We start from the raw sequence: 13,833 nt of genomic DNA on the forward strand, positions 1-13,833 counted from the left end.
GCGGAAGTAAACTGATCATTGGTGTAGTAAGTAACCTTCCTGTGTGATTCGCTATTCATGTGCTCCCGATGTGGTTTGTAAATTCCTCAATAGCGTGTTAGTATTGCATAGAAACCGAAGATAATAACGTGAAGAAATAACGCGTGAAATGATCAGGATACGAATTTGAAATCAGCAAATATATCACAAGGATGACGACTAACAAAGAATCCACACATGACAACCTTTTGGAAAGGCTTGTCAAAAATGAAAAAGAGGTTGTGAAATGCCGAAGTAGTGCGGATAACATTGAAGGGCATAAATTACGACATGATACAGACAGTTTTCCAAATATCAATGCAAGACCGGTTGATGATATTTCAATCGAATTCTTTTATAAACCTCACAGCATTACGTTGCTTCTTATTGCAATTGGTGCTGTAATATACTTTGCTTTTACTAGGTAATGAAACATTTATATATCTATTAATTATGCAAATTTGAAACATTGTAGATAATAGTGTTAATTCAACACAGGAACACTACCAATGTTGAAGACAATATTTGGGCTGGAATACTATGTATCATATTTTTTTTTCTTATTATATCAATACTCACATTTCCAAATGGACCATTTACGAGACCTCATCCAGTTGTTTGGAGACTTGTATTTGGCTGTAGTGTACTGTATCTAATGGGCCTGTTATTTATGTTATTTCAAGATTATGAAACAGTCAGAAAGATCTTTGTTTGGATAGATCCTGGCTTGGCATCATTTCATATTGATATGGACAAAGAATATGGTGTTAATTGTTCTGATATTACATTAGAGAGGATATGGAGTCATTTAGATATTTTTGCGGCAGCCCACTTCTTAGGGTGGACCTTTAAAGCAATATTGATTCGCCATTTTGGTATTCTTTGGGCCATTAGCTTAATGTGGGAAGTAACAGAAATAGCATTTGCTCATTTACTACCAAACTTTGTGGAATGTTGGTGGGATGCTTTTATACTTGATGTGGTTGTCTGTAATGGTTTGGGTATCTGGGTAGGATTAAAAATTTGTTCCCTTTTGGAAATGCGAGAATATAAATGGGTAAGCATTCTTGATATTGAGAGTACCACTGGAAAATTGAAGAGAGCAATGCTACAATTTACTCCTGGTAGTTGGACCGCTGTTAGATGGTTGGATCCAACTTGTACATACATGAGATTTGTTGCTCTAAGTCAGTTGGTCATTTTCTGGCAAGTTTCAGAGCTAAACACATTTTTCTTGAAACATGTGTACGAATTTCCTCCTTCCCATCCATTTGTTGTAGCAAGATTAATACTCATTGGAGTAATTGTTGCGCCGTCTGTTAGGTAGGCAATGATTATAGTAATAGAATGAACCAGATAAAATTAATTATAAATTTCTTTTTAACACATGCTTAACAATATTTGTGCTAAAAAATATATTTCATTATAAATTGTAGGCAGTACTATATGTACGTAACAGATCCAACATGTAGTAGAGTAGGGACTCAGTGTTGGGTTTATGGTGCAATTATGGTAACAGAAGCATTACTATGTATTAGGCATGGTGCTGCGTTGTTTGAACGCACTCAAGCATTAAATATTCTTTTATGGCTCCTTTGCCAGTCTCTAGTCTCGGTCCTTTGTGTCTATGGCTGTGTTCTGTGGCATCAGTACTTTGAGGTACGTGTTCTGTGCTTTCGAATTGAATGATCAATCATTTTGTAACTAACTGTATGAATATTTGTGATTTTTTTGAAATGCCTTGTGCATGGCTCTCATATTTCCAGACAGGAAAAAAAGTTGCTTCAAAACAGTCTATTACTCAGCTAGACAACAGCCATCTGGATGTAATCCCTAGCAGTGGTATGTGTTAAATCTACTACATTCAAAGCATAAATAACATTTCATACTAAGCCGATAGTGTACTGGGCTATTGACTTATAATTAACTGATTACTAAATATAAAGCAAGAGTGCTACAATCTGTTATATAACTAGCATTAATGGTATCAACACATAATAAATTGTGTCATGGATGCTTTTGTTTCGTGTCCTCAATGGAAGATGAGTTTTTATATATGTGGATGTTGTGTTATATTAATAATATTTATATAATATACAGACAAAAGTAAGTGTATAGACGCACGAAAATGTTCCTGATTTATTGTATAAATTTGTACATATAAAAATAAAATATACATCTGTCACAGCTCAGTTCATCATTGGTTTATTAGATGCAAAATTAATGCATATTTACAGTGATCAATGTATGTTTCAGGGAGTATGGTTCATTTTACAAAATCTATGGATTCACTGGAAAAGAAGAAATTGTGAACATGTTCATAACAAAGAACGACCGACTTAAGGTTGTACTGTTTATACTATTAAACTTTCTAGTCGCATCATAAGAGCATACAGAAAAGACTATTCGAATTTAGTAGACTACCAGTGAATGTATGAATTCTTTTGAATTTTGTGTCTGTTTGAGTATGAACACTATGGAAAATATCTTGTTCCTGAGAATAAAACGAAGAGCGTCGTTACCACTTAATTATGCTTCCTTATAAAGAATTGGTCGCTCTATCACTTAAGTTGCTTCAGTCGCATCGTCACACTCAAGATACGGGAACGGAGTGCACGTGTAACTTGGCATTATCTGCGAACCATCCGGACATTTCCAAGCTTTACCGAGGAGCTTGTTGTTTGATGCAGAAACAAAAATACGAATTCGACTCGGTAATTGCTCGTTCTCATATAACGATATATACGATGACGTAAGTGGTGACTTTGTACAATGCGTCTGTAAGCGTGATAGAAAATTCTACTATATATTACTGTCATAACGGTTATAGTTTTATTTACAATATCAATGCCATAAATGTTACTGTAATAAGAGTACCTGAGCGTAGGTGAGATAGAATAACTGATCGAAGTTAAGTTTAAGCCACGGAAGATGAACTTCTTGGAATTCAGAATTCCTTCCGGGAGATCTCAATCGATCCAAAGTATCATAGGCCAATCTGAGCCCCATCGCTTCGGATAGGCGTTCGTTTAGGCTCATTTGCAAAATCTAAAACGCGTTGAAAGAAAGATTATTACTTTTAGTGGTGTAACAATTCAATGTCTTACTTTAAAATCGTATTTTTACAATGTAACGATTTTATAGGGAAAAAAGAAAGAAATATATGAAATGACCTCGTAAGTGACAGTCTGCCCTGTAGACGGTATCGTCATATTCATAGGATTTTGATAAAAAATATTTCTTTGACTGTAATCGTCGTTGTCACTCAACAGAGAGTTTTCAGTGTCACGAATTCCATTCCAATAATAGATACCTAGTAATAAACGTTAAGGTAAATTGTTGTACATTTGGAAGATAAGATTCCTTTTCTATCGGATCTATTATTATAAATTTATAACGTCATTATGAATATTACGTATCGTTGAAATATACCATTTGCGTCAAAGTGATGCGCAATTTGATGTGCTATCACATTACCGAGTGTCGCCAGTATTATGTAATCGAACGAGAGTTCATTGTACTTGGTGGACCAGTCGATCACACCAAACGGTATCACGACAAGATTTAATTCGTAAACCGCGAGCCCTTTGGACTGGAATGGTGTTGCGTAATGTGTCCATCTGTTATATCAATTCGTACAGCAAAGTTATCTTGCAGTAGAAGAGTCTGGCTACATGGCTCTCAACGGGATTATAATAATGGAAAAAGATTGGAGAATAAGCCATATAAGTGGAACTAATTCTTTGCAGTTCTTGATTATTAAAATCATAGCGCAAACTTGCAAATTGAAAAATTCATGTGTATAATAAGAACCATGTAGCAAGACTACATTGTAATTCATCTATTAATTTATGATTGTAATAACTTACATCTGTTCAGGATCATTTGGATCTGTAAGTAATTCTGCATAAATTAATTTTCTGTACCTCTGCATCAATGAGACTGAGTTCTCAAAATAATTGTCGGACAAATCGATCTGAAATTACAAATTATCATATCAATTATCATATCTCTTATGCGTCCTAATATTGCGCACATATCTCTTATCAGTTCCTTATAAAATACTACGTTCTTTCTTTCTTTTTAAATACCTCGTATGCTTTAGTTGATCTGTAAGCGGAATTGTTGTTATTCAAATATGAAATGTCAGGCACAGCAATTTTCAGATCGTTTATTTTTGCGATCAACGCGTTGCGTCTCTCCGGTGCGGCCCATTTTACCTCTTTTACGTTTAATGTTAGTGTCTCCTTAAGTATTTCGAACAAATTATGTATCTGTTAAGTTACAGAATAGCGATTAAACTTTACTATGTAAACGATTCCTTCAATTAGTCACGGTACGTGAAACGAAACTCTTACAGTTCTATTCATGTACGTGAGCTGATCTCTCGAAAAGGAGGAAACGTACAAATCCGAAGCTTCCGGGATTAAAAGGCTAGCGGCCACGCGAAGGCAGTATTCTTCAGCGTTTCGTTGCTTTGGCAGAACCAGCTGAAAAAAAGAAACGCTTATAAAAGAAAAAAAAAAAATAAAGAAAACACATGACATAAAATAAAAAGTAGAGTATACCTCATGATAAAGATTGCGTGCATACAATCCTAAAAGTGCATTATTTAATTGCATAGGATCTTCTGCTTTAAATTCTTCCAGACTTTTCAGTCCTTGATCCAGAACGTTATAGAAATAAACCTGCACTCGTACTGTAGTGTTAATCGTATTCATCGGTTTAATTTGTTCTTTCGTTAACAAATAAATCAGTTGCGTCCAATTCACCTATGAATACATTGTGAAATGTTATTGACCTATCCTGTAAAGAAAATTAATCATGCAATAATTTATAATTTCCTTACGACTTTGTAACTTTCTTCCAATTTTTCAATAGTAACTAGTGTGTAGTTTTTCATTAGATAAGCTTCACGAATCTCTGACTTAGACGGGTAAATCTGAAATCATTGACATAATTAATTTAGCATCGGGATAGATCTGGATCCATGAAAAGCAACGATAAAAATTAATGATAAATTAACTTACCGCGAATAACTTTTGTACTAGTTCCATATCAATCTTAATAACCGTAGTTTGTATATATTGCGTGATATTATACGGATTCTTTAACTCATTGAAAATACCCAATGCTCTTAAAGCTTCCGAGATGGAGTATATGAACTTCTTCGTATTTTTCTAAGAAATAAGAGCAATTTTTAAGCATTTTTAATAAATTGCAAATGCTTGCTGAGCATCTATTATAAAACATAGTCTTAGATATTCATACTTTGCAAGTTTTGTATTCCTTATACAGTTTTCCTAAATTCACCGTGTCTTGTTCTCTCTCTAATTGTTTTGCATAACAAGGATCATCCGTGTTCTCTAAGTCAAAAGGATTTTTGTACATGGTTGGTCCTATTTTAAGAGTGAATGCTTTAGGCAAATATCCATCTAGGTCTGGAGAGATGTCGAACAGCAATGCACTATGAATAAAAAAAACGTCCACAAAATATATGTACGAATACACAATTATTTTTATACGTTCATTGTTCCAATTTTTCACCTGTTGTGTAGTAACAGATTAGCTAATAGCTCCGTAAAATTTGCGTGATTTCTTTCCCAGTCATCAGTAGTGTAAAACTTACCGACTTTATCCAAAGTCTGTTTTGCTGTAAACAGAATGATGTCGTGCTGACTTTAAAATTTTTTAACTTTGAAAATCTAGAATTTTTAGTGAGTTCAGGATCAAGTTTTCAATAGACGTACCCAGCTTTATTCTCTCACTCAAGTCTACGTTCTCATATTGCATACAGCTGTCGTAGTATTTGATGAATGTGGACGATTTACCTTCATGAATTTCTTTCTGCATTTGCCCTGAAATACATGTTATGTACAGCTTTGTAATTGCAGTCAAACAGCTTGAATAACATATGTTCTTATTATTCTAGTTTATACGCACTGAATATGCGTCGATAAGCCATATTTTCTAAATTTTGTTCTACAGTATGAGGATTCGTCTCGAAACCACCGCAAGCGTATTCGTAAAAGTCCTCACAAGGATCAATCGTATGATTCATGTAAAACAGTATTTTGCTGGCCATATTCTTGCATTCTCCTGTTGTACATACTTTATTATCAGTTGAGTTAGTAGGGGTTGTAATTGAATTTATGCTTGTGGTATCATCTATCACTGTACTTAACACGGTAGACTCAGTAAGAGTTTCTTGACGATTTTGAAAGGTAGTTTCTACCACATCGTTCTGATTTTTTGTTGTTACTTCCAGAACATTATCTGTCGTAGTTTGATATATTTCTGAAGTAGTAGTTTTAGCAATAAAATCGAGAATTGTGGAATTAGAAGGAGCGTAGGTAGAAGATTCATTATCATTCGCTGAAGATGTTGATACCTTTGTGGTCTCAACACTTTGGAGTTTCTCAAATTTATACACGTTATCATAATCTTGTGTAGAAGTTTCAGTCTCTGATATCGTTTCTTGCGGTTCAGTCAATGAGATAGTTGGACGATATTTTACAATTGGAGTTGGGGTTGTAGTTGTAGTAGTTGTTTCTTGTATATGATATCCATGAAGATGATACTGTAATGATAGAACTGTTTTATAACTAAACTTTATCTGATAATTTTAGTCTTGAAGAATTTGCCCCTACCGTTTTTTCTTGCTCAGCTTTATATTCAGAACGACCGGCATGGTTCCTTTTCCACGGTAAACTGGCAAGGATGAGAATGATACAGAGGAAGAAAAATATAATCAATGCCAACAAGCAACTTCTGTAAGACTGATCCTGTCCTATTGCTTTACTGCTTTCCACACTGGTAATTTGATAAGATCTTCGAGAAGGCATTATTTATAACATTGATAAATACTGATAAAATATAAGGTAGCTTTTATGCAGTGTTCACTATGTGCACAAGTTCCTTTAACTAAATGAAACTTAAACACAAACCAGTATAAGAAAGGAGGTAGTGATTGTGGTTTTGTTAACCACTTCCTTTGATGTGTTATCTTTATACGTCCGTAATGAACGATATTACGCCCTTAATATCCATGGAAATATATTTGAGGAAGTTGGATTTACCGAAATGAAATACTCTCATCGACACAAACACTTTTCATTTTTTTTTTAATACATCCATAGATTCCAAACAGCCTACGGAAGGCGACGTTAAAAATATTCGAGATAGATAGATATAAGTTACTTATATTAATATATTTTATAATACAATTATCACAGATATGTAAACTACAAAATATTATATACTATTATAAAATGCAACTTGCAGTTTGCCAATGATCCCATTGCACGTAGTATGACATCTTATCTACAGCCTAAACTATTATTATAATTTAAATACGATTAAAAAATATATATTTCAAAACTCTATTCGCTTGTTTGTTGTACCGAATATGTATCAATGTTGCGTTTGATTTCATTGTCCACTGAGTCCGATTTCATGAGAGCTTCAATCGTTGAACCAATCTCTCTTGATACGGATATATTTTCTACTTTTTTGGTACTAATTTCGTCTTTGTATTCGTCGAACTTTAATATTTCCAAAGGGATCTGAAACAAATGATCATATATATTAGTGAAATAAATAATGCACGCCGATGTTAGTCAATTTTTTTCACAACTTGGAAAATTTATTATTTATAATTACTTTTCTTTGTATTTCATCAGCCTTAAACTTCTCTAGTTTTTCCTTATCAGCAAGTCCAATTGCAGTCTTTGACGATGTTTGTCTCTTTGGAGTAGGTTTCCTTGGCTTAAAAGATCCGGAGGCTTTCTTAGGTAACTGTGAGCTCATGTGCTTTTTAGTCTCGTTGGACTGGTCGCAATTATGAGTTAGCAATTGTTCCTTAGTTTTAAATGCCTGCAAACATTTGAAGAGTTAAGCTTCCATTACAGCATATAATAAATTAATTTCAATACCGTTGACACTTACGTGTGAACAAATTTCGCATTTTAAACTATGTTTATTCATTTCATGATGCTTAAGAGCTTGGGCCCGATGGAAATTACGGTTACAATGACTACAACTAAATCGTTTGATATTGCTATGCGTCAGAATGTGACGCTTCAATTTATCAGGTCGCGAAAATTCACTCATACAACCTGAGTAACTTCTGAAGGGACACTTTAATCTCTTTGTTAAATCATGAATTAGCATATGACGACCCAAACGATCTTTTCGTTTGAATCTAGCTGGGCAATGCTACAATAAGGAAATTTTACGTACATAAAAAATACAAAAGTACATTAGATTTCAAATGAATTATAAAGTTACTTACTGGACACAAGAATGGCGTCTCCTCGCTATGTATTAACTTATGATTGGCTAAGTATTGCTCAGTTTTGAAGGCCTTTCCGCAATCTTCGCAGGCAAAACGCGCGGACGAGGCGTGCGTTTTCAAATGACGCCGCAAGAATCTTTCGATCAAGAAACTTTTTCCACAATGCAGGCAAGCATAATCATGGGTCGTAGTCTCCGTATGGTGTTGTAATGCCTCCAAGTTGGAAAAGGATGATTTGCAAACGGAGCAGCAGTAATATTTCTCTGTTGTTTTCTGCTTCTGGACGGAGTGGGCATACTGGTGAAGTCCAAGATCAGATAAAGTATTGAATATTTCGCCACACACGTGGCAACGATACTCTGATCTTTTGTGGCTGCGAGTGTGCTCCAAGAAATCTTCGAGTTCGGCAAACATCATGCTACAACTACTCTGCACACACTTGTACACTTTCAGCGCTAAATGAGATACTATAAGATGGCCCTTTAGAGCTTTGTACGAATCAAATATTTCTTTGCAGAACTGACAATGGTAGGTACGATCTATGCTTCCATCTGCGGGTGCCTAATAATAATTATTGATTGTTAAAAAGAGCCGAGGATGGAAATTGTAAGTATACAATAAGATATTTGAAACACCTCAGGGGGTAAGGAGTGTATTGCAGTGCCTGGCCATACTTTATGCGATGACATATGCTTTTTGACATTGGATTTTTGTGCGAATGCACGTCCGCATACAACACATTGATATGGCTTTTCTCCAGTATGAGAACGTTCATGTTGTTGCCAGTAAAATTTCTTCGAAAATTGTTTGCTACAGTAACCGCATTTATACTGCAATAGAAAATTTCAATTGAAATACTACAAAGAAATAATTTACCCTTTCATAAACGTATCATATGTACTTTTAAGTTTGGTGTCTGATTATTGGCAGTTTCTAATTCCGCCGTTGTATTTTCAGTTAGATTTTCAGTCATTGATATATCAATTTTTTCTGGATCATTAATATTTTGTTCATCGGAAATATCACTTTGGAGAACTTGAGGTACTTCGTTTGAATCATCTTTGAGGGGGTCACTGTCTGTTGGAATAGTGGAATTCTCAAAAGTATCTAAACCTTCTGAACTTAAAATTATTGGAACACTAAATGTGGAATCTGTGGAAAAATAATTAGCACCCTCTTGATCCATGCTGTAACAAATGCAGAATATATTATTCATTAGATTTGAAGTTCTATTAAGTTGTAGGCCAGATATTCAATTATTTGCAATGTACCTAAACAACATATCCGATTCTTCGAGTATAATTGGCTCGTTAAGTTGGTCATTTTGAACAAATGTTTCTTGAGGATTATATTGCGATACATCTTGGCTACTGTCTTCCGTGTGAACAGTCTGACTTTCATCGTTTACCAAAAACTGACTCAAATCCACTGTCTGTTCTTGTGTTTTTTGGTGTGTCCTTTTGTGCAATATGAACATGTGCAACGATGTAAATTGATTTTTGCATTTTCCACACTGAAATATATCTTCTTCATCCTGATCAATTGCTAAATAAAATATATAAAAATTTTCATCATAAATTCATTCTGTTAAAAACTCCACATTACTAGGTTATCAATAATTATTTTAATAAAAACCAACCTGATTGTTCAACTTCGGTTATCAGAGTCTGTGACTCTAATAAAGATTGCACAGAAGGACCGTCGAGTGATACACCTGTAAATCAAAAACAGTATAATCATGAATACTAAACTCAATTTTCCCTTAGAATGGAAGGTAAATAGGATACTTGTTGGTTAACCCCACCTATTTCTGTGATAGATAATGTTTTACCTGTTAAAGCGTCGAAAATAGATTGCGCCATGTCTTTTAACAATATTAACGCTTCATTGTAAAAGAAATCAACGATCAAACTTTCATGAATCGTTTAATCTGAAGGAAATGAACAAGTTCCAAAGCGAAAACATACCGAGAATTTATACGCCCTGCCAGCGTTGTTGCTGACCAGGCCAGCGAGTAATAATCGATATGTCGATTGTTGAAAACGATTATGCAGTTCATTCAATGAGAGATCATATTCAATTCGTGCAACGTGGTTAACTTCAGCAGATTCCCCGTTAAAATATGCACATGCCTGGAACCTATGAAAAAAGGAGTCTTCATAAAAACATAATACAATTTTAAAATTGTACTTTTCTTGTAATGTCACCCGTATTTTTATTTCTAGAATGAGAAACCAATTTCCACTTTTATGCCCAGGGCCCGGAAAGATTTAAAAACGGCACTGAGTATACCCTCCCCTTTACTTTCCAATCGTCCTATTATTTGACTTTTAGTTGGCGGAATAAACTGCTAGATTGCAATGATAGAATCTTTTTAATTTACACGCGAAATCTACTTCAACTAATCAAAATTATTAGAGAAGAGATAAAAGATAGATGATTACGGGATAAATCCACAGACACAACTATGGATAGATTATTTCTACTCCTGCTGTTTCAAATGATTTGAAGTTCCGACATGGCTGAAAATCTCATTCTTAGTATACTAATTTCGCAATTAAAGCGTGGTAATGATTCAATTGCCAAATAAAATATATCACATAACACTTTCTTGTGTAGTAATTAATTTAATCCTACATTTTCTTATCCTCCTAAAAATTAACTATGTCCGCGCGCGTGTACTATCTGGAAATGATACGATCAACTCCATCTAACGATCAAAATTGGAAATACTGACATAAAGAATTCTGTTTTATCGTACAATATCTTTTTACGTTTTAATAATGCCCAGATCTGTAAAATAATCCAAAGTCGTATAGTTCTATTACGCAAGGCTTATTAACTTAGAAAATACAATTTTAATAAAATTTTTACCTGTAGCACTCTCTGGCGACACGAACATATGAGTAATTAATTACAAGTTATTTAATAATAATTTATGCATTTTTTATGGTTAAATTATGATTTCTTAGCTATTTCCACACATCATATTTGTTCAGATTTTTATTGAAATTAATTAGTTATTAATATTTCACTGCAAGCGGTGTAGTAGTGAAGTATCCTCTCTGTCTACGGTATATGAAGAATGAACAGATTGACAGATATAAATTTCGATCGGTGCCATCTTGCGATTCCGCTCTCGGATCTACTCCTGGTATTAGGATCACAGAAAAGTAAAGGAGGTATTCGGAGTAAGAGCTATCCCGCGCAAACCAGCGTGTATGCGGAGTAACAGGTATCCCGAGCAGCTGTGCGCATGCGCAGTAGCGTCGCGTCACTCTGTATATACGATAATTATATCTGCAAGAAACGTTAATTACTCATTTTCTGAACACAATTTATGAACTTTTATGATCGAAGAATGTTCAGTGATTCCGTAGTTACCTTCTCATATCCTATTTATACAGATTTGAATTGACGGTAATTAATTATTAATGAATATTCCATCGGAAGTCGGCGCATTATTTAGTACCCGTGGGCTGATGTAAAATTATTAATTACACGTTTTCTAAATATAATTTATGCACTTTTATGATATAGGAAAATAGCTGAGGAATCACTGACTATTATTCAATCATAAAAGTTCATAAATAATGTTCGGGTAATGAGTACTTAATTATTTTGTGTCTGCATCACGATACGTACATGAGCCACGTATGTCAATTCTACTGAGCATGCAAAGTGCAATATTTCGGCACTTTGGCGACGCAGTATGGTTCCGGAGGCATTTAGAAACAAATTTCTATTAGGGTTTGATGCGTTTTGATGCCTAATAAAGCCAGAAAATCAATTTTTGTCGAATTCGGTCGAAAACGGTACAGGTGGCGCCATCTAGCGGCGAGCGGCGGAACTACGAAAAACTAAAATCTCGATTTTCTCGAAAACTAGGGACTTTTCCGAAATTCTGGGATATACAAATTTTTCCTTGTCGCCTAAGGAATCGAACGAATATAATTATAGCCTGCTAGGGCCATTATTAAAGAAAATAGAAAAATAGCCCATTTCATGGACCAAAAAATTGCCGTCCATCTAGCGGTGAAAGTTGGAACTACAAAAATAGAAAATCTGGATTTTCTCGAAAACTAGGCACTTTTCCGAAATTCTGAGATATACAAATTGTTCCTTATCGCCTACGGAATCGAACGAATATAATTATAGCCTGGTAGGACCATTATTAAAGAAAATAGAAAAATAGCCCATTTCATGGACTAAAAAATTAGCGTCCATCTAGCGGTGAAAGTTGGAACTAATCGAAAAAAGTCCATGAATTACACTTTTTTTCTAATTTCGTTATTAATAATGCTAGCGTGTTATAATAGTATTCTATCGATTCCTTAGGCCACAAGGAACAATTTGTATATCTTAGAATTTTGAAAAAGTCCCTAGTTTTCGAGAAAATCGAGATTTTCTATTTTTGTAGTTCCAACTTTCACCGCTAGATGGACGGCAATTTTTTGGTCCATGAAATGGGCTATTTTTCTAATTTCTTTAATAAGGGTCCTAGAGGGCTATGAAAGTACTCATTCGATTCCGTAGGCGATAAGGAACAATTTGTGTATCTCAGAATTTCGGAAAAGTCCCTAGTTTTCAAGAAAATCAAGATTTTAGTTTTTCGTAGTTCCGCCGCTCGCCGCTAGATGGCGCCACCTGCACCGTTTTCGACCGAATTCGACAAAAATTGATTTTCTGGCTTTATTAGGCATCAAAACGCATCAAACCCTAATAGAAATTTGTTTCTAAATACCTCAGGAACCATACTGCGTCGCCAAAGTGCCGAAATATTGCACTTTACACGTGCTGTAGAATTGACATAGGCGGCTCATATACGTATTGCGATGCAGACATAAAATAATTAATTACTCAGTACCCGAACATTATTTATGAACTTTTATGATTGAATAATGATCAGTGATTCCTTAGCTATTTTCCTATATCATAAAAGTGCGTATATTATGCTTAGAAAAAGTGTAATTAATGATTTAAATCAGCTCCTGTATACCGTATGACACGCCGACTTGCTGTACAAAAATCATTAATAACTAATTAATTCCGCAAGAAACTTGAACAAATATGATATCGGAAAGTAGCTAATAAATCATAGATCATTCTTCAATCATAAAAGTTCATAAATTGTGCCCAGAAAATGAGTAATTAACATTTTTTCTATGCATTTATTTTCGTATATATTGACTGACGCGACACTACTGCGCATGCGCACCGCTGTGTGCGGCGCCTGTGACTGCGCATGCGCGCTGGTTTGCGCGGGATACCTCTTACTCTGCATACCTCCTCTACTTTTCTGTGATCCTGATACTAAAAGTAGATTCTGGTATCCCACCGCTATACCGCACCGACCGAAATTTTCCTGTATTAGCCTGTTTATTCTATGTACGTATAATAGAATACCATAGGGCTACACCACTTACAATGAAATATTAATAACTAATTAATTCCAATAAAAATGTGGACAAATATGATATGAAAAAATAGCTACGTGATCACAGATTATTATATAATCA

At 34.6% G+C, this 13,833-nt stretch overlaps 3 protein-coding genes across 6 annotated transcripts; 1 reads left to right on the forward strand and 2 right to left on the reverse strand.

Moving 5' to 3' along the window:
- Nucleotides 1-40: 40 nt before the first annotated feature.
- l(3)77CDf (phosphatidylserine synthase 1 homolog l(3)77CDf) lies at nucleotides 41-4,555 on the forward strand. Of its 2 annotated transcripts, XM_003707769.3 has the most exons (5): nucleotides 43-442; nucleotides 517-1,341; nucleotides 1,455-1,677; nucleotides 1,785-1,860; nucleotides 2,275-4,555. In XM_003707769.3, exons 1-5 carry the CDS (start codon nucleotides 192-194, stop codon nucleotides 2,328-2,330), a joined length of 1,431 nt encoding a protein of 476 aa, XP_003707817.1. In that variant the 5' UTR covers nucleotides 43-191; the 3' UTR covers nucleotides 2,331-4,555. The 2 variants fall into 2 exon arrangements, with proteins under 2 accessions (XP_076392939.1, XP_003707817.1); XM_076536824.1 differs by lacking the exon at nucleotides 1,785-1,860 and having other exon boundaries at nucleotides 41-442.
- LOC100881515 (endothelin-converting enzyme 1) lies at nucleotides 2,134-6,996 on the reverse strand. Its single transcript, XM_003707722.3, has 15 exons — nucleotides 6,669-6,996; nucleotides 5,962-6,598; nucleotides 5,769-5,876; nucleotides 5,566-5,671; nucleotides 5,290-5,485; nucleotides 5,049-5,198; nucleotides 4,868-4,960; nucleotides 4,587-4,790; nucleotides 4,377-4,508; nucleotides 4,110-4,292; nucleotides 3,888-3,994; nucleotides 3,451-3,638; nucleotides 3,192-3,331; nucleotides 2,896-3,066; nucleotides 2,134-2,796 (listed from the first exon to the last, which is right to left on the reverse strand). The coding sequence occupies exons 1-15, from the start codon at nucleotides 6,861-6,863 to the stop codon at nucleotides 2,584-2,586; spliced, it is 2,823 nt and encodes a 940-aa protein (XP_003707770.2). The 5' UTR covers nucleotides 6,864-6,996; the 3' UTR covers nucleotides 2,134-2,583.
- Nucleotides 6,997-7,115: 119 nt separating this feature from the next.
- LOC100881623 (uncharacterized) lies at nucleotides 7,116-10,448 on the reverse strand. 3 transcript variants are annotated; one of them, XM_012295799.2, is made up of 9 exons: nucleotides 10,119-10,447; nucleotides 9,954-10,028; nucleotides 9,586-9,859; nucleotides 9,216-9,501; nucleotides 8,950-9,144; nucleotides 8,312-8,875; nucleotides 7,966-8,235; nucleotides 7,681-7,893; nucleotides 7,116-7,583 (listed from the first exon to the last, which is right to left on the reverse strand). In XM_012295799.2, exons 1-9 carry the CDS (start codon nucleotides 10,174-10,176, stop codon nucleotides 7,401-7,403), a joined length of 2,118 nt encoding a protein of 705 aa, XP_012151189.1. In that variant the 5' UTR covers nucleotides 10,177-10,447; the 3' UTR covers nucleotides 7,116-7,400. The 3 variants fall into 3 exon arrangements, with proteins under 3 accessions (XP_012151189.1, XP_003707771.1, XP_012151190.1); XM_003707723.3 differs by having other exon boundaries at nucleotides 10,146-10,442; XM_012295800.2 differs by lacking the exon at nucleotides 7,966-8,235 and having other exon boundaries at nucleotides 10,119-10,448.
- Between the last annotated feature and the right edge of the window lie 3,385 nt (nucleotides 10,449-13,833).

Source organism: Megachile rotundata, chromosome 11 (genome assembly GCF_050947335.1).
Source record: "Megachile rotundata isolate GNS110a chromosome 11, iyMegRotu1, whole genome shotgun sequence".
Lineage (NCBI taxonomy): Eukaryota > Metazoa > Arthropoda > Insecta > Hymenoptera > Megachilidae > Megachile > Megachile rotundata.